Source organism: Bufo gargarizans, chromosome 6, assembly GCF_014858855.1.
Source record: "Bufo gargarizans isolate SCDJY-AF-19 chromosome 6, ASM1485885v1, whole genome shotgun sequence".
Lineage (NCBI taxonomy): Eukaryota > Metazoa > Chordata > Amphibia > Anura > Bufonidae > Bufo > Bufo gargarizans.
The window spans coordinates 67,758,933-67,779,694 of record NC_058085.1 but is presented as its reverse complement, the minus strand read 5'-3'; the positions used below and the strand labels follow the sequence as shown (position 1 = coordinate 67,779,694).

The window sequence follows — 20,762 nt, the reverse complement described above, 5'->3', positions numbered from 1 at the left end:
ATCAGTTACAAATATCTCACTGTAGAGGACCTGGCACACCCATATATTACATAGACAGCCTATTGATTTTAATGAGAACTGTAAAATGCTTAATTTCAACTGCGGCAGCATTACAGGAAACAGTTGCTGCGGAGAGACACCTTGTGATCAGGGTCTGGCCAAAAGGCCCCCGAAGGTGGATAACCCCTTTAAAAAAAAAAGAAGAAGAGGACTTATTCTTAATGGGGGTTCTCCTCTAGATCAACAGTCTAGAAAGAGGTTTAGTTTCATAATTTTACATTTCACACACAAATATACGGTAAATAGTAAGAAAACAGATTTATAAAATAAAAATTTATATTATCAAATCTAAAAAAATCATAGGATAGGGATTTATTCTGATCGCCATATTTGGGGTCAGGAAGGAATTTGTTACTCATAACTAAAAAATAAAATGTTTTTGCTCCACGTTTACATCTTTGTGTCCGTCTCTTTATTTCTATTGGATGTCAGTGTAGTGTTCTGATAAATGTGGCAAACTTCACCAATGCAGTCTTCTTCAAAACTCAGAGATGTGTACTTCTAAACCTATTTGACAAACTTAAAGTGTTTTTCAAGTCCATAGGATAGGCCATCAATGTGTGCTTGGCGGGTTCCGACACCCCGCACCCCCGCTGATCCATTATGAAGTGGATGGAGCTGGTTACTGCAGTGCTGTCCTTGTTGAAGTTAATAGAAGTAGTGCTGCAGTCACCAACTCTGTCCACTACGCTGTGGAGGTCTGGTGCTGGAGCTACTGATCAGCTGATCGGGGGGGGGGGGGGGGGGGGGGGAGAATGGCAGAACCCTGCAGGTCAGATATTGATGGCTTATCCTGAGGATAGTCCATCAATATAAAATGAGTGGACAACCCCTGTTAAAGAGGTTGTCAGCTGAAATAAAATATATTTAAATGTGCTTTAAATAGCAAGATATACAGGCTAACTGGCTCAGTGTAATACGTAATCGGGCCATGTTCTTTTCATGACTGATTCATAGACAGAAAATAAGGAAAAAAGTGCACATAGGGCAGATACGCTGCATATTTTCCACTGGATTTTATGGGCATAAATTTTGCAGCTCTCCGAAGAAAGCTGTAAAGTGGACCATTTTACCAAATCTCATCCACAAGCCGTGGAAAAAGCTGTGCAGGATCCAAACCTTTACCTGCAGTGCGGGTTTTAAATCCGCAGCATATCAATTTCTGTTCAGATTTTTACCCCATATTTCACCCTTTTAAATGTAAATGCGCAGCAAAAACCACATTGAACGCATGCAAATTTTGCTGCAGATTTGTTGCAAAACCTGCCAGTGGATATCTGGGCCTTTTAATATTGATGACCTATCCTCAGGATAGGACATCAATATCAGATCGGGAGACGGCACGCGCAGTGCACATGTGCGGTCTCTCTTCCCGTCCGCTGCTGTAGGTCTATGGAACAGCAGTAGCAGACAGGAAGAGAGACGGCACATGCACACTGCGCGTGCGCTGCCTCCTCATACAGCTAATCGGCGGGGGTGCTGGGTGTCGGACCCCCGCCTGATCTGATATTGATGACCTATACTGAGGATAGGTCATCAATATCCAAAAGCCCCGACAACCCCTTTAATGTCAATAAGGCCTCATGCATACAGTTGTGTCTGATTTTCGGTCTACAAAAAATGGATTGGCAAATGCGGATAGCTTCCATGTGTATTCTGTATTTCTCTAACTTCCATCAATAGAAAGGGCTAATTTCATCCATATGGGTCTGTGTGCTAACCGTTTTAAAAACAGATAGCACACTGAAGAAAAATACGGCTGTGTGTGTGTATGAGCCCAAATGTGGATTGTCTGGCTCGGTCTCTTAGCAGGCTATGCATGGAAATAAGAAGCAAAACAAAGTTTACTAATAATATAATAATATGTAATAATAATATAAAAAGTCATATAAAACATCAAGGAAGGAGAGCTGCCCACTGGTAAGTGGGTCCAGTCCTGTGGGCTTTCAAGTAAACATTTCATTGCGTTCATACACTCAAGGAGGAGGGAGAAGATTTCTTCAAAGCTTCCAAATAAAGTTTTTCACTTTCTATGTAGTCCCAGTCCTGTTGTGGAAATAAAAAGGTCATTAAAATAGAGTAAGGGCCCAAGGATATGTCACTTATGTAAGTGACATATAAACTTATCCGATTTATATCTGATGAACAGGAGACGCCTATTACATTGTTGTCAGACGATAAAACTTACTTCTACGGGACCCAGGAAAAGTGACATTGATCAAGCAGACATCAGGGGTCTGTAAAAAATGTGGTCCCCACGGCAGACCCCTTTATTTTAGGGCACTAAAAGGATTGGCCAAATTTCTATAACTTCATAAGCATGCGAGCACTAACAAAACCTCAAGCCCCCCATATCTCAACGAGTCCATGGCCATTCTCTTCTATGTTGGCGCTGAAAGCTTTCAGAGCACGCGCAGATAGGTGCTGGAGAGTCTCCTGTATCTACGCCTGCGTTGAATGCTCAGAAGACAATAAGTGGTTAAGCTCTTTCATTTGGGGAATCCATGGCTCCAATCCCAACTAGGAGAGAGCCCGGGCCATATAAAATAAAATCAGGTTAAAAGACAGAATTGTGCAGCGCAGTTATGTAGACGACGTTCCTGTGATGTATGTATACAACATGTATACACACTTGCATGCTTGGACACAGTGATGACTAAAAGCAGGACATGATGGCGGTGGTTAGGTCAGAGTTACTTTCTCTCTATTTATTAGGTCATTTTACATGGCCCCAGGGCTTCTCCATACAAAACCTTCTGACTACATATTAGTGAGCTCTATGCTTAGGGCCAGTTCACACAGAGTTTTTACAGCTGATTTTGGAGCATTTCTGCTTTAAAATAAGCTTCAAATCATCTCCAAAAAAAACAGCTCAATACAGCCTCCGTTCATTTCAATGGGAAGCAGCACTTGCTTCTTCTTTTACACGTGTAAAAAAGCAGCAGCATGCCCTGTCTTGGGGCAGAATCAGCGCAGAATCTCCCACTGAAATGAATAGGACGCAGAAAAAAACAGCCCCATGAAAGTGCATGAGTTTTTTGTGCAGATCTGCTTCAAATACCTCCAGCTGAAAACTCAGCTTTGTATTGAAGTCAACACTTTTTTTCGTGCTGAAAAAAGACACCTGTGTTCTGCATTGATTTTTTAAGCGTGTATTTTAAAATCAGTCGTGTGAACTGTACCTTAGAGCTACAAGTGCAGGAATCTTGAGACGCATGACGTGTTAATGTTTGCTACAAATGTCTAACTTGACTCTAAGGCCCCTTTCACACGGGCGAGTATTCCGCGCGGATGCGATGCGTGAGTTGAACGCATTGCACCCGCACTGAATCCTGACCCATTCATTTCTATGGGGCTGTGCACACGAGCGGTGATTTTCACGCATCACTTATGCGTTGCGTGAAAATCGCAGCATGCTCCTCTTTGTGCGTTTTTCACGTAACGCAGGCCCTATAGAAATGAATGGGGTTGCGTGAAAATCGCATGCATCCGCAAGCAAGTGCGGATGCGGTGCGATTTTCACGCATGGGTTCTAGGTGACAGTCTATTCACTGTATTATTTTCCCTTATAACATGGTTATAAGGGGAAATAATAGCATTCTGAATACAGAATGCTTAGTATAATAGTGCTGGAAGGGTTAAAAATAATAAAAAAGTTAACTCACCTTCTCCTCTTGTTCGCGTAGATGCCGGTCTGTTCTTTAGCTGTGGGCTGAAGGACCTGTGGTGATGTCAGATCACATGCTCCATCACCATGGTGATGGACCATGTGATTGGAGCATGTGATCTGACATCACCTCAGGTCATTCAGTCCACAGCTAAAGAACAGTCCGGGATCTACGCTAACAAGAGGAGAAGGTGAGTTAACTTTTTTTATTATTTTTAACCCTTCCAGCACTATTATACTAAGCATTCTGTATTCAGAATGCTATTATTTTCCCTTATAACCATGTTATAAGGGAAAATAATACAATCTTCAGAACATCAATCCCAGACCCGAACTTCTGTGAAGAAGTTCGGGTCTGGGTACCAAACATGCGTGATTTTTCTCACGCGAGTGCAAAACGCATGACAATGTTTTGCACTCGCGCGGAAAAATCGCGCATTTTCCCGCAACGCACCCGCCTCTTATCCGGGCAAAAAACATGACGCCCGTGTGAAAGAGGCCTAAGGGGATTTAGTTGCATTGTCAATTTAAAGTTTGCTGCAACTGTGCATTCAGTGCTTTAAAGGGGTTCTGCACTTTGTTTTAACTGATTATCTATCCTCTGGATAGATCATCAACATCTGATCGGTGGGGGTCCGACACCCGGGACCCCCGCCGATCAGCTGTTTGAGAAGGCAGCAGCGCCGAGGCCTTCTCACTGTTTACCGCAGGCCCAGTGATGTCATGACTAGCGTGGGTGGAGCTAAGCTCTGTTCACTTGAATGGAGCTTAGCCCCGCCCACGCTAGTGTCTTGGACCCCCGCCGTTCAGAGGATAGATCATCAGTTAAAACAAAGTGCAGAACCCCTTTAAGTGTCAAGTCAAAGACGCAGCACCAAGTCTGCGGACCAGCTGTGCCATAGGAGCATCCAGTTTTGAGTGGTTGTTTTATAAGAAACCCATTCAGACTCCTGCTGCAGTACAACAACTCACTAGTGCACAGCTCCTGTCATTTCATACCTGTTGTGCTTGGATTTTATACACGGCCAGCATGGCTTGCAGGTCCGACTTCTGATGAGCTCTTTCTTGCGGCGTACCTGAGCTGGCAACTGTAATACCGGGCACAGCAAGGCGCAAACCTGAAAAAGTGAAAAGGCATCTGTTCAGCACTATGTAATTACCACTATATTGGCCAAGACCAGAGAAAAGCTCTGCCTTTTGGCCAGACACAGTACCAGTGCTGTATCTCACACTGCAGCTCATCTGCTACAGTATCAAACACAGAGCATGGACAAGGGAGGAGATTTTTCTGGAAAAACAGAAAAATAGATCTATTTCTCAAACACCATCTAAAAAAAAAAAAAAAAAAAAAAATAATTCATTAAATTTGGATCAGAAAGATATCCGAAGCTGATGCAACTCTCACACTATGATTATATAAAGTGCTGTTAAAGTCCTTGTCCCCCCCGAACCACCCCCCCCCCCCCCCCGCCCCGCCCACAAAATGGATTCATAGTCCTAGGGAACCAGAATAAGCACAACACACTGTAATTAGTTTATCAAAGATACCCAACACTCCTATCATCCATCTTCCGATATACATATATTCACATTTCAGGTGAATGGGGCTGAGCTGCAATACCAAGCCCAGCCACTGTGAAACGTACGGCGCAGTGCTTGGTAAGCGTCAAGTAGGCAGCGGCGCTCACAGAAGCACTCGTGCCTTCTGAAAACTGCTGATCAACAGGGGACCTAGGTGTCAGACCCCCACCTATCAGGTCATCAGTATAAAAATCTCCTAAAACCCCTTTACGTGTTCCCACACTCTTCTCAACCCCCTGCTACTCCTCATACATTATACTTATTAAAAAAAGTAGCTGCCTGCAGTCACCACTAGGGGAGCTCAGTGTATTGGAATTCATATAGTTTTCATTAAACACAAAGAAAGCTGTAAAAATCTCTATGCACTAAGCTCCCTTTAGCGGTATCTACAGGAAAAGGCTGTGAATTTATGTCTGGAAGCAAGAGACAAAGTTCAGGGTGGGCCTCATCTCTCCTCAGACCCCACATCAACCACGTGGTCTGCCTCTATAGTGAGTGCCGGTTACTTGGAATCCCTCGGGCCGATGTTACAAGGGTTGATAGACTTCGGGTGGGTTCACATCACGTTTTATACCTCCTTTTGACGTACAAAAAGAAAGGATACACCATGTTCTTGTATCCTGCACAGTCCGGTAATAAAAACCATATACTTATTTTTTTTTACAATGGAACTCTATGATGAACGGATGCCACTGTATGGCATCAGTGTAAAGTATACGTATAATGTATACGTTAAACGGATGGGAAAACGTGATGTGAACTCAGCCTTAGAACCACTTAGTGTGATAATTATGCAATAAAAGAAAAAAGATGGATGCACAGACCAATGTTTAGTAAGTGACATCTAATGGATAACCAGATACTATCTTCCACTGGTAAAGCAGTCCTACCGTTCACAGGAAGTGATGTAGAGAGCGGCTGTATCTGCTGAAGCTCCAGGTCTCTGTTAGGAAGCAGCAAGGATGCAGTGGGCAGCCCCAGTCTAAGCTGTTCTAGCTGCCTTCTCTGATGCTCCAGATTTACATGCTCCTGTAAACAGCACGGACAGGGAGATTATGGATGTAAAAGACAACAATACATAAATCTGCCACTTTCCATTCCAATCTGGAGATTACAGGACCCAATGCCGCTCATTAGCATATTATACACTAGTTGTTTCATCAAACTCATTTCAGCCGCTGATCTCCTACTCTCAGTACGAACGCAGCCCTTCCATGTCCTTTTCCTTACCTGGTGAAGATGTTCCTCCCGTTGTCTCAAATATTCCAGTTGCCCTTGAATGGCTCTCAGCCTTTCCTGGTGTCCAGAATCCACTTTTTTGGCTTCAGCTAAAGCCTTTTCCCCTTCTTCATAACGCTGAGAGGCCAGCTGGGATGACACAAGTATAAGAAGATCACAAACTAGTATTGTAAGCCACTTAGATCTTTATAAGCCATTGTACACAGATGCATTAACAAGCCCTTTAAAAGATTTTTCCCATCTCTATGTTACTAAGGCGAGATGGGAGTAAGTACCGATCACCAGCGGCCTTGCTTCCCTAACTCAAACAGCATGGCTTCCTGTGCTACGCTATTTCTGTAGCTCCCATGCACTGCAATGGGAGCTACTGACACAGCACAGAACTGGAATGCTCCACTGTTTCACAGCCACCAGGTAGTCAGAGCTTAGTCTCGTCTACTCTTAGTCATGACGAGATGGGACAACCCCTTCAAGATCTGCCTTTCAGTAGACAGTTTGCTCGTTAATGAAGTCCTGTGATCTCTGCAGCACTGTCACCGATTCAAGCCAACAATCTCTGCAGTGTGAGAAAGAAGTGGTGTAATGTGAGCTAGAGACTGTAAATGGACTGCAGCTCCACTGTATCTACAACATGGCAAACAATGATAACAGCCTCCTGTTAGCGAACTAGGAAAAAGGTGAGGCGCTCAGCACAAACATCTGAGTTTAAGGGAAAAGGTTCACAAAATACTGTACATGAGGATCTTAGAGCATTAAGAAACGTTCATTTTTCTGCTTTAAAGGGAACCTGTCACCGGGATTTTGTGTATAGAGCTGAGGACATCGGTTGCTAGATGGCCGCTAGCACATCCGCAATACCCAGTCTCCATAGCTCTGTGTGCTTTTATTGTGTAAAGAAAAAAAAATAAGAGATTTGATACATATGCAAATTAACATAAAAGAGTCATATCTTACTGGTGTGACCAGAGAAGAGTCATATTTTCAAGCTCCGACTCATCTCAGGTTAATGTGCATATGTATCAAATCGGTTTTTATACACAATAAAAGCACACAGAGCTATGGGGACTGGGTATTGCGGATGTGCTAGCGGCCATCTAGCAACCCATGTCCTCAGCTCTATACCCCAAATCCCGGTGACAACTTCCCTTTAATTTAGAAAAATTCTGCATTCACTAAAAAGTTACATTTTGTGCTTTTGTTTTGCCATGTTTCCCTTTAATGTGCTAATGGTGGTGCAAATGCGACATGAACACAAGAACTTGACATACAAAGGACAAGTAAAGGGAATTGATCAGCTCCGACCCCCCCACCCCCAAACTAGAGTAAATTGCTGTATAGTGTGATGCCGAATGTAATTTTTTATTCTCATACTCACTTGCGCTACGACAGTCAGTAAAATGCACTGAGAGGACTCCTGAGTTCACGCACATAATGGAGAGTCCTTACAATGCATTTTACTGCTGGTTTGTTGGAGCACAGCGTTGGAAAGCAAGCGAGTATGAAGATAACAATTACATAAACGGACACCGCGTCACTTACACTATACAACACTTACTCTAGTTTGGGGGGGTGTTTTGGAGCAGACAGATTGAAGATTCTGCCAGTGGTGGTTAGGGAGGGACATTACCTTGCTCATACTTTCTACGTCCACTGTTCGTTGCTGAACACGGAGGGCAGAGGCACTGACCCGTTCTTTCTCAAGCCTCAGCTCCTGTCTCTCCTTTTCTAAAGCCTCCCTGTCCAATGCCAGCTGCTGCTCTTTATTCCGCAGCTCACTAAACTGCACCTTCAGCTCTGCCTGTTCCTAAGGATGAGAAAAACACAAACAGCAGGGGGCGCTGTGGTCACATGTGCGAGGCAACGTATTCCATAAATCAAACGTATTAGTCAAATTTTTCTCTTTCATTCTGTTAGTTTCAGTAATATAAAAAAAATATATGGATATGTTAGACTTAAAAGAACTGTCCGATTTCAAGACACAAACCTGTCCTCAGGGTTAGGGTCCATTCACACGTCAGTGTGTGTTTTGCGAATCCACGGACATCAGGCGACGTTCCGCATTTTGTGGACCGCACATCGCCGACACTTAAAAGAAAATGCCGTCTTGCGGACAAGAATAGGACATGTTCTATTTTATTTTTTTCGGGAACGGAATTGTGGACCCGGAAGTGCGGATCCGCCATTCTGGATCCGGGCAGCACATCGTACTGACCCATAGAAATCAATGGGTCCGCAATTTTGCAGAACGAAATTGCGGACGTGTGAATGGACCCTTACTGCAGCTCAGCTTGAATTCAGGATGCAGGGACCCGCCATGGTCACATTGAGCTCAGCGGTCTGCTTCTGGCTCCACCCATTGCATTTTTTCTGGTGCCGGAAAAAAATTGCTCATCCGTGCAGGGTGTTTAACACCCACACAATCTGATAACTGGTGACTTATCCCGAGGATAAATCATCAATATCTAGAAACCGGACAATCCCTTGAAGGATCTGGAGCTATTTACAGGTCCTATGTAAATGCCTGAAATCTTGCATCAGCTTTTTAATATATTAGTCCTTTATCTGAATAGGTTGTATGAGGCTAGAAAGAAAAAAAAAAAAAAAAAAGGGTCTTTCTTTTTTTTCCCAAAAACAATGCCACTTTTCCATAGACTGTATATGATATTGTAGGCGCAGTCATGTCAATGTGGCTTGACTGCAATACCAGACACAGCCTGCGGACAAAAGTTGCACTATTTCTAGAAAACATTAAGATTTATTTCCAGTTTCATAGTGTATCTGGGCACTTGACCATGGATAGCAAATGATCAACACATCAGCCATCTGCAGTGTCAAAGTGTGCACCAAACCGTGAGGATTTTACTACAGCTATCAGTGCTGAAACACTGTGTACTGGCCGCAGATTTAGGCCTCTGCCTTGCAAAGTGTGAAATCCGTGGCTATCATAGCAAACAAAATCGACATGCTGCAAATTGAAAATCTGCTCTGCATATCAAGTTACCGTAGCTTCAGACTTCATGCAGAACCTTCACGCAGCGTGTGGATAAAAAATATATTTAATCTCATCCCCTCCACTGCTACTGCAAAAGCTGAGGATTTCCTCAAACCATTCCGCAGCAGAAAATCTGCAGCATTTACATTAAAGGGGTTGTGTTACTTCAGCAAATAGCATTTATTATGTAGAGAAAGTTAATACAAGGCACTTACTAATGTATTGTTATTATCTATATTGCTTCCCTTGCTGGATTCATTCATTTTTCTATCACATTATGCACTGCTCGTTTCCCTGGTTACGACCATCCTGCGATCCATCAGCGATGGCCGTGCTTGCACACTATAGAAAAAAAGCACCAGCCTATGTGAGCTCCCATGGTCCCAGCCACCGGAGAGGCCGGTACTTTTTCCTATAGTTTGACCCCCGCTGATGGATCGCAGGGTGGTTGTAACCATGGACACAAGCAGTGTACAATGTGATGGAAAAATGAATGAAGCCAGTAAAGGAGACAATATGGACAATCACAATACATTAGTAAGTGCCTTGTATTAACGTTCTCTACGTGATAAAAGTGAGGAAACCCCTTTAAGTCTAGCGGCAGATATCACAGGAAGTAAAAATCTATATACATACCTTAGCTAGACTGATAATGGCGCTTTCTCGATGGGACTCCGCCATTATTGCTCTGCTGACATCTTTTTCCGCTCGCTCCTTGCTCAGTTTCTGATGTGTGTGAAATTCAGACCACTCGGCAGCGAGTTTCTTCCGCTCTGCTTCGCAGCGAGTCATGACTGACTGATGTTCCGCCAGCAGAGCACTCTGTCCGGGAGTGAAGTTGAGGAATTAGTGGTTAAGTGGGCTACCATTACAAGAAACTTTATATAGCACAGCATTTTACAAGTACAGACCAAAAATGACATCACCGTGTAAGTAAAAAAAAATCTGACAATAAGAAGCGAGGGTCTTGTCCCAAGAGCTTAGAATATACGAGGAAATAGGGAGACACAAAAAGGTAAAAGAGCTTGTTTTATACTATGGTCCAGCCATATTGACCTAAGGATGAAGTAATCAGGTTCTCAGGAATATTGTTGAAGGAAGGTTAATGGCCACCCAAAAAAAGATGTGGTTTGGGGAATACAATATCTCTGTTAAGAGCTCATTTGCATACCTTCTTCCCAGGGGGCTTCTAATAAAAACTGTGGTTGTTGGTAGTTAAATAACCTAATTGTCTAGGGTAGAGCATTCTAGAGAACTGGTGTAGCTCAAGAGAAGTCTAGGAGATGGGAGTGGGTGGTTTTGAATTGGTTTTGACCCACCTGCAGCTTATGATTGAACAATATCCCAAAGATTAAAAATTTGTTGTGAGTCCTGATGCGTTGTCAATAATTATATAAGATCTGCCCAATACTAAGGAAATCCTGAAAACATGACATGCGGGGGGTCGTGAGGACTGGAGTTAAGAAACACTGGCTCAAAGCAAAGGCTTGTAAAATGCAACAATATGGTTATGATGTACAATTCAGATTCCCGGGTTAGTTGTCTATAAACTGATGGCCCCAAATTTCCTTTTAATTCAGATAGGTAATGCACATAAAAAACAACCGCACAGAAAGCTTCAAAGAGTGCTTCTTTCTTTTGCATGTTTCCTCTCCCCTTCCCTTCTCCAGGCTCGCTGCGGCTACAGCCAGCTGGAGGGGGGGAAGAGCTGCTTTAAAGAGTCACTGTACTTTCACACAAGTTCATTTCATTTAAATCTATATCACTTCATTTAAATGCATCCATCCACCATAAAAGTCATGGCCACGAGAGGTCTCAATGCCACCTAAGTTGCAGTCCACTGTCTGATAACAGAGACTAGGAAGACTGCTGAGAGTAAGTGGGAGCGTGGCAGAGCTAGCTGATCCTGATAGAACTGCTTCTACGCTGCTTCTGAAAATCACAGGAGCCTCTTGTGTGTCTGTGCGATTTCCTCAGGGAAAGGACGTCACAGCAGTACAGTGCTGACAGACTTCCATAGAAAGCAGAGGCTCCCTGCTTCTGAGTGAAATGCATCAAGCTGTGCAGCTGAAACACGGAATAAAATGACTGGAAACATTTTTGGGGAAGTCCACACATAACTGTTCCTTCACAGTTATTATTGTAGAAAGAAGCACAGTCATTATGCACTTTTTTTTTGGGGGGGGGGGGGGGGGGGAACTCAGGTATGCTTTAACTCTTCATATCTTGGACTCTAACTGCTAGACCAGAATGACAGCATTGTCTTCTCCACGTCGGGAGATATAACTGTTAGAATTTAGATTGGGAGTGAAAACAGTTGAAACTTACTTTCACTTTCAGCTGATTTCCCTTCCGACCACTATATCTCCCGATGTAGAGGAGATCATGCCACAATTCTGGTCTTGTTTTAAAGTTTAGACTGTTGGCTTTTAAAACTGGTCCCGTACCTCTAGCTTTTACCAAGCCTGACGCCTCTACCCCCTCACCTTGCTGCCTGAGCTCTGCTCGGACTGAACTGTTAAGATCTTTTCTCAAAGCCTGAACAGAGCTCGGGCAAAACTGTTAAGGGTTTAGGAGAAGTGCATAGGTAAGCACACCCAAGACATATACCAAAGTGAGACAAACTTTTTTTTTTTTTTGTGGTGAGTAGTATACACTTCTCAGGGGCAGTCGAATGGCAGCAAAGTCATCTAAAAAGTCTTTGTAAGAAATTATAGAGTGTCTGGTAAAATATGGCACCCTAATTAAAATTGTATTCCCATCTCAAGTGATAGCATATTAGTAGGACATGTTATCACATTATGATCAAAGGGGGTCCCAAGGATACCCACTGATTCTGGGAATGAAGGGGATGTCCTGGCCACCGCCTGAACAGCAGCACAGCTTCATTTGTGTAAATGAGCTGGCTGCAGTTTCCAGCACAGCTGGATGGCGAGGAGTGCTGATCACTGCGCAAAATTAGCACAGCAACTCATGTTCTGGATCAGTAGGAGTCCCAGGGATTGAACCGCTACTGATCATAAATGGATGACATACCCGAGCGATATGCCATTACTTTATTATGAGATCATCTCTTTAAGACAGTGTTCCTCAACTCCTCGGGTGCCCACCAGTTTTCAGGATTTCCTTAGTACTGAGCAAATGATCTAATTAGTTTCAATACATCAGGACTTACGGCAAGTTTTCATTCTGTGGGATATTCTCAAATCATGACCAGCAGAAGGCCCTGAGGACTGGAGTTGAGGAACACAGCTTTAAGGTAATGTGCATAGATCTCTGCACATTTAAAGCAGTAATAGAACAAAAAGACTTCCTATATATCTCCCCAAATTACCCAGAAATATGTGACCCTGTATTAAAAGTATTTAAATGTATCCTTTAGGGCACATTCCACATTTATAGGCACTTCTATATAAAACAGTGCCTTATTCTGAAGGTCACTATGTGACAGTTGTGGACAGCTACCATCACCATGTATATATGCCAGGAGGAATATAGTATAAAGATGTCAGACGAGAATGTAAACTGATCCTGGGCATAATATGCAGAGCGTAAATCACCTTTATTACGACCAGAGGAATGAATAAACATGAGCTTAATGAGGGACGTGGCATTTCCTGCGGAACAATGCCAACTCAAAGACAGGTCATGCAGGTCGTGTATGGCTTTCTGCAGCGATTATTAGCAGATAATGTTCGCATTTATAGATGTGCAGAAGGACTTGATTACTACTAAAGCCGGCAATAGACATTTCAGTTATGTAACACCAGCAAATTCAATAGGAATCCGGCAATAACCTAATAGATGGGGCTCAGCAAGCTCTACCCTCCATGTCAGAGAAGAGGATTTAGATTCCATTGCGTCCAAGATAATGCCATGGTAGAGGCATCTGGCAGCCACTTATCCACATGTAATTGTACATTTTAATTGTGGATTGGGGCTGATAGAGGATTTCTAAACTATCATTTGGCCGGCAGCTGCCTCACAGCTTTAAAGGGGTTCTGCACTTTGTTTTAACTGATGATCTATCCTCTGGATTGATCAGCTTCTGATCGGCGGGGGTCCAACACCCGGGACCCCCGCCGATCAGCTGTTTGAGAAGGCAGCAGTGCCGCGGCTTCTCACTGTTTACCGCCGGGCCGCCCACCCACTGACGTCACGACTAGTATCAACTAGCAGGGGGGCGCAGCTAAGCTCTGTTCACTTGAATGGAGCTTAGCTGCGTCCACGCTAGTTGATACTATTCGTGACGTCACTGGGCCAGCGGTAAACAGTGAGAAGGGCGCGCTGCTGCTGGAGCGCAGCTGCCTTCTCAAACAGCTGATAAGCCGGGGTGTCGGACCCCCGCCGATCAGAAGCTGATGATCTATCCAAAGGATAGAGCATCAGTTAAATGAAAGTGCAGAACCCCTTTAAACCTGCCTGTAAATATGTTGCCTGTTAGCATGCTACTAAAGCACTACTACAGGTTCGATCTGGTATTGCATCCCGGCCAAATGCTCGACTGTGGCTGAGCTGCCATAGCAGAGACACTACGACGCTGATATAGATATATATATATATATATATATATATATATGTATTGCAAAGAAGAGGCAGCACTCCAGGATATATATAAAAATAATGGCAGCACTCTCACCAAAAAATGAGTCAAAAGAAAAATATTTTATTCACCCATGTGGTCACAACAAGCTGAAATGTTGTGATCACACGGCTGAATTAAGTGGTTTTCTCTTCACGTATTTTTTTGTGAGTGCTGCCGTTTTTTCTTTATTTTTTTCTTCTTCTTATATTGTCCTGGATTTGTAGCCAGATATAGATGATATAGCTGATTGTCTGGTGCCCAAGGATCTCTGCTGGAAGGTTAGGTCAGGCACCTACATGGACACACTGGATAATGAACAGAAGAAAACAGACCATTGAGATGTGGTCAATCCTACAGTATGTGTGGTGCCTTAGATAAAGAATATAGGCCAAGTTCACACTTCAGTTATTTGGTCAGTTATTTCCATCAGTGATTATGAGCCAAAACCAGGTGCGGGTCAGAAACATAGAACAGATGCAGATCTTTCCATTACACCTGATCTCTGAGCAGGCTTCACTAGCTCACAATAAGGCTCCAGTCACACGTCTGTAATAATGGGTCTGCATCCGTTCGCAAATTGCGGAACGGGTGCGGACCCATCCATTCTCTATGGGGCAGGAATGGATGCGGAGTGCACACAGTGTGCTGTCCGCATCCGCATTTCCGGAGCGTGCCGCCAATCTTCTGGTCCGCAGCTCCGGAAAAAAATAGAACATGTCCTATTCTTGTCTGCAATTACAGACAAGAATAGGCATTTCTATGGGGGTGCTGGCCGGGTGTGTTGCGGATCCGCAATACACTATGGATGTGTGAATGGACCCTTACTGATGGAAATAACTGACCAATACCTGCAATGTGTTCTGGATGAAGGCAAAAGCCAGTTAAGGGTACAATAGCTGAAAAAAGTGCACATCCATAAACATGATAACAGGATTTTATCATTATTTGCCCTGTTATAAATACAGGTGGGTTGCAGCCTGGTCACCGTCAGTGGAGGAACAAACAACATAGGAGCTGTAGCGGCTGTTAAGGGGCCGCAGTGGCATTATGGCCCAGGCCTCATTCTCCGAGCTATGCTCTGCCCAGCCGATGCGATGACGGCTGGGCTGAAGATCATTTCCTAGCCTGTCTACTCTGTCAGCCCAGTAGGAGCACTAAAGGGGCATTGCTACTATGTGAGAACACTATGGGGGCAAAAATACTATGTGGGGACACTAAGGAAGCAATGTACTCTGTGGAAGTACAAAGGGGCATCACTACTGTGAAGGGGGCACTAAGGGGACATAACTACTGTCTGCGGGCACTAGGGGGCATAACTACCATGGGCAGGCACTAGGGGGCATAACTACCATGGGCAGGCACTAGGTGGCATAACTACCATGGGCAGGCACTAGGTGGCATAACTACCATGGGCAGGCACTAGGTGGCATAACTACCATGGGCAGGCACTAGGGGGCATAACTACCATGGGCAGGCACTAGGGGGCATTCTACTGTGCGGAGGCAATAGAGGGCATTCTACTGTGCGGAGGCAATAGGGGGCATTCTACTGTGTGGAGGCAATAGGGGGCATTCTACTGTGCGGAGGCAATAGGGGGCATTCTACTGTGCGGAGGCAATAGGGGGCATTCTACTGTGCGGAGGCAATAGGGGGCATTCTACTGTGCGGAGGCAATAGGGGGCATTCTACTGTGCGGAGGCAATAGGGGGCATTCTACTGTGCGGAGGCACTAAGGGAGCATAACTATTGGGGGATTGTATGGCGTCCCTGTGCAGTCTTGACTAGCTGTAGGACGGGGGATTGCAGGGAAGTTGCTAGAGAGGCGATGGGCCCAGTCTTTTCTAGTTACACCCATGGTCACTGTCACTACAATCTGCTGTCCCCTCGCTGCTCATACTGCAGAGACACAGCTAGCTTAAAATAAGTGCAACATTGCTGTGAACCTAGAACTTTATCAACTAGCAAGTCCCATCTACGACAACTTGTAATCGATATCCAATTCATATCTGTATTTCGCTCATTCTTTTATCAGTTGTTTATTGCTATCTCTCAAGAGAAGGACATAAAGGGATACATGGATTAAAGTCTCCTTTTCTTCCCCATCGTGAAATAGAAACCTGAATTTATGGAAATTTTTTAAGTGGCTCACAGAAGGTAACCCCACACACACACATTACAATGATATTCAAGACTCACAAATAATAATGTGAAAAAGGAGTTCTCACCTTCGCCCTTTCCAATTCCTCCCTCTCCATTGCCATCTGATGGGTCATGATTCTCTTCTCCTCCTCGAGGGAGCGCTGTAGTGACTGCACCTTTGCCTGTTCTGCAGACACTCTCCATCGTTCCTGCCAAGATCAAGTACAGTTAAGGCTGGGTTCGTGTTTTTGCCAACTTTTGCTGAGTTTTAGAGAAGCTTTTTCGTTGCATTTTTTTATGCAAAAACACCAGATGTTAGTTGTAAATCTATGGGAATTATAAAACAAAGTAGTCACATGCATTTTTATAGCAGTGCTTTGTTTTTTGAATTGAGGTGTGCTTTTTGGGGTCAATGGCATACATTTTTTTTCAATCCCATCATTTTCTCCCCCCCCCCCCCCAAAAAAAAAGTCACAATTCCCAGTAATCATCAGGACATATTACCTGTTCCAGAAGACGACTCTGCTCACTTAGCCGAGTCTCCATATTGGTTATGATCACCCGCAGATTGTTCCTCTCATCCTCCATATCTTTATGCTGTCGTGTCAAGCGTTCCTGTAGTGCTGAGAAGAAAAAAAAAGAGAGAAAGGTGGAATTTGGAACAGAATGGCCATGATGTTGATTTGAAAATCTAAAGACTGTTCATTTTTCTAAGTGGAAAATGTCTGCCGGATGTGGAGGAGAGATGTAAACTCTCATCCACTTGTAATCTACTGCAGATTTCATCTGGGAAAATAGGTAAAATCTGCCATGTGGGTATCCGCCCTAAAACAGGATTCTTTACTTGAAGAACACAAAAGGTTCCTTTTAAATAGACCAATGATCATTTAGACATCGGAAATGAGCGTTTGTATAAACATTGGGTGTGTCGTTCTGTCAGCACCAAAAATCATTGTTCCTGCGCAGCAGATGTACTGTCTAAACAGTGATTGCAGAAGGAACAATGATTCTCTATGGGGAGAAGTGATTGCTTGTCCCAATACAGAGGAGGTAAATGCAGCCTTCATCTCCGCTGATGATCAGGCAGTTATCAGTGACGTCCATTTCATTCCCTAGAATCTGCCTGAACATCGGTCCATCTAAAAAGACCCTAAACTCTCTGCCAATTTAATACAGGTCTGGATAAATGGCACTCGTATTAGACTGCATGAGTGGAGTTGTTATCCAAGGATTCGTTCCCATATTAGAGTCAGGAAAGTATTTTTTTCTACTGATGCAAATGAAACCTCATGAAGGTATACGATATTGGCTTGAAGGAACGTTTTGCAGTCATAGTCTCCAGTGGCACACAAAATGTCTTGGGACTTAAACATGGCCAGATGATGAAATCTAGTTTTATAACCAGACCTGCGTGTAGTTGGTTGCCGTACCTCTCAGCTGCCCTTCTCTCTGACGGGCTCCAAGTTCTAACTCCTGGGATGTGTTTACTTGGGTGCTCTCCACTCTCACTGACAGATCACTGAGCTTATGCGAGAAAGACTCCATTTGCTCAATGATGCCATTTAAAGACCTGAGAAACATCAAGAGAAATAGATACTATGAACGCAGAAAAAATAAGCGAAACATCATCAAGAAAAGCAACATTTCGTATAAAGGTATATTTACAAGGCTATATAGGATATCAGAGTAGTGCAGGTTCTGACTGAAGAGAACAGGTGGGTGTATGAAGGCTTTTTTTTTTCCAGGCAATGTTGCATGGAAAAAAGGGTGCATATTAGCATTTGTCAGCAAAATTACCTTTTCTCGCTCATTATCATTAGGGGACACAGGACTGTGGGGTATAGCTTGCTGCTGCCACTAGGAGGTGACACTAGGCTAGAACTGTCAACTCCTCCCCTGCAGGCCATACCTCCTCCAGCCAGGAGAGAGCATATCAGTTTTAGGGTCCATTCAAATGTCCGCAATTCTGTTCCGCATTTTGCGGAACGGAATTGCGCACCGATTAATTTCTATGGGGCCGCACGAGGTGCGGCCCGGATCCGGAAATGCGAACCCCCACTTCCGGGTCCGCATTTCCGTTCCCCCAAAAAATCTAACATGCCCTATTCTTGTCCGCAATTGCGGGCAAGAATAGGCTTATTCTATTAGTGCTGGCGACGTGCGGTCCGCAAAATGTGGAATGCACATTGCCAGTGTCTGTGCCTTTGCGGATCCGCAAAACACACACGGACGTGTGAATGGACCCTTAGCTTAGTGTCCGTAGGAGGCAGACCTCCCTGCCTTAAGCAGGGTGGATTCTTCATTTGATTTTTTATTTTTCCGTTTTCCCTTTTAGGTTTGGGAAACAGCCAAAGGGTCACCTAAGGCCGCCAAAACACAAGACCCTCCCGCCATTCCAGACTCCTGCCACTCCGGTACCAGCTGCTGAGGAGGTGACCCTGCTGGAAGACATGACCCCGCAGGTCCAGTTAGGGAGGGTGAAGACAAGAGGATGAAGATGGGGTAAGTAAACCGGCGGCGGTAAGTATCCCCTTCCTTCCTGCTCCCATTCGGCACATACCAGGGTCTAATATCATAAAAATGCCGGCAAAGTTTGGGGACTTACAGGGTTAACTGTGCCCTTGGCCGGCTGGGTGGCATTGGCAGCGGTATTTCTGTGCAGCACATCAGGGGTTAACAGGGCCCATACTTGGTGGGCCATATTGCACCGCAATCAGAAGATCACGGACGAGCCCCTAACTAAAGGGGTTAATTCATTTTTGCCAGCCCGAGGCCTCTACAGGAAGTAGGCCGCATATAGTCCCGTCTGAAGGGAGGACTTACGATGCCCGCCAGAACACGGGGGCAGAGCCTCTTTCTCCCGCGCTTGGACGGACATCTCCTCAGCAACTGCACCTGCTGCACGGCGCACTTGGTGGGACAGTTAGTCCCCTGCCCCCTGGCGATCTGGTAAGACAGTTAACCCCTTCCAGCCTGGAGTCTAGGCAGCAGGTTTAGAACCAGCCATGTCCAAACCAAATGGAGCACCCCACAAGCCGTTTACTACTCATTATCATGAGTGTACTGAATGCAAAACTAAGTGCCCTCGCTCCCAGCCGGACCCTGTCTGTACGGCATGCGCGGCGCCCAGTCAGATTCTGCCCTCCACATCCACGCATCTGGCTGACCGCCCTATAACCGTGACTCCGGACTGGGCCCTTGCCCTTTCCTGGGCAGTGGAGGACCTGACAAAAGTATCCCAATCCACCCTTTTGTCTTATGGGTTGCTTGATTGATAACGCTCCACCTACGCAGTCCGCATCTACAGCGGCTGAGCATTCTAGGGGCAGACATGCTCAAAAACTGCCTAGAGCAGGACATCTCTCCTCCTCTGAAGCCTCGGCATCCCCTCCCCCAGCTGGGTAACGCTCAGACACATCCTCCCTCCTTGCTGAGGTTCTGTCTGATGGGGAAATTGGGGGCTCAGACTCTGATCTGGATGCATAACAATCTTCCAGGATTGCTTCCAAGGTAGACAGTTTGGTCACAGCCGTCCTGGACACTTTCCAAGTACAAGATGCCTCTCCCTCCACAGGTAGTCAAGGGGTGTCATTTCTCAGATCCAAACGTACTCAGAAGTCCTTTCCGCTGCACGATGACTTCTCGGTTGTCATTTCAAAAGCATGGGACCGGCCTGATCGTCGCTTTACCACTTTTAAGCGACTAGATCTGCTCTACCCTTTTCCAGCAGACTCCGTGTCGAAATAGTCCTCTCCACCAAGGTGGACCTTCCCGTCGCCCGTCTGGCCAAACATACAGTCATTCCGGTGGCTGACGGCTCATCCCTTCAAGACCAAGTAGACCGCCGGATAGAATCCTTCTCCAAGTCTCTTTTTGCGGCAAGCGGTTCGGCGCTTCGCCCCATATTTGCTTCAGCCTGGGTAACTAAAGCGGTGTCGAAGTGGGCACTCCACCTGGAGCAGGACTTGGAATCAGGCGTCCCTAGGGAGGAGCTCAAGTCCTTAGCTCGCTAAATATCGCTGGCAGGGAAGTATCTTTGTGAGACTTCCCTTGATGCATGCACTCTAGTAGCCCACTCATCGGCCCTTGCGGTATCCTTGAGACGCGAGTTGCGGCTTAAGGTCTGGACTGCGGACCCTTCATCAAAGTGCTCCCTCACACAACTTCCTTTTGCAGTGTCCCAATTGTTTGGAACCAGACTGGATGAAATCATTTCTGAGGCCACTGGAGGGAAGAGTACTCTCCTCCCACAAGGGAGGTTTAAGCGCTCCTTCCGCACTAAAGATTTAAAACGCTGGCGCTCCTTCCTTTCGCCGTTTCTCAGCTACTAAATGGGCAACAGGCCCTGACTATGGTTCCACCACGCGGGGCCAGCAGAAAAAGCCTTTCTTCCGACCTCAGCCAGCCTCGCAGCAGCGATCAAAGTCTTCTTGTCCTTGTGCCAACAAGCAGTCCTCAGCATGAAGAGGCGCCCCCATCCTCGCGGGTGGGGGGTCGTC

General features: G+C 45.2%; 1 protein-coding gene across 1 annotated transcript in view; it reads right to left on the bottom strand.

Moving 5' to 3' along the window:
• Positions 1-1,903: 1,903 nt before the first annotated feature.
• Positions 1,904-20,762, bottom strand: part of FBF1 (Fas binding factor 1) — a 64,538-nt gene continuing 45,679 nt past the window's right edge. Inside the window, exons 21-29 of the mRNA XM_044298878.1 lie at positions 17,694-17,833; positions 16,768-16,886; positions 16,350-16,472; positions 10,176-10,361; positions 8,175-8,351; positions 6,539-6,676; positions 6,199-6,337; positions 4,727-4,845; positions 1,904-2,106 (exon numbers count right to left, since the gene is read on the bottom strand). Coding sequence (XP_044154813.1) covers positions 2,029-2,106; positions 4,727-4,845; positions 6,199-6,337; positions 6,539-6,676; positions 8,175-8,351; positions 10,176-10,361; positions 16,350-16,472; positions 16,768-16,886; positions 17,694-17,833 — 1,219 coding nt within the window. The 3' untranslated portion in view covers positions 1,904-2,028. The remainder of the gene's footprint in view (positions 2,107-4,726; positions 4,846-6,198; positions 6,338-6,538; positions 6,677-8,174; positions 8,352-10,175; positions 10,362-16,349; positions 16,473-16,767; positions 16,887-17,693; positions 17,834-20,762) is intronic.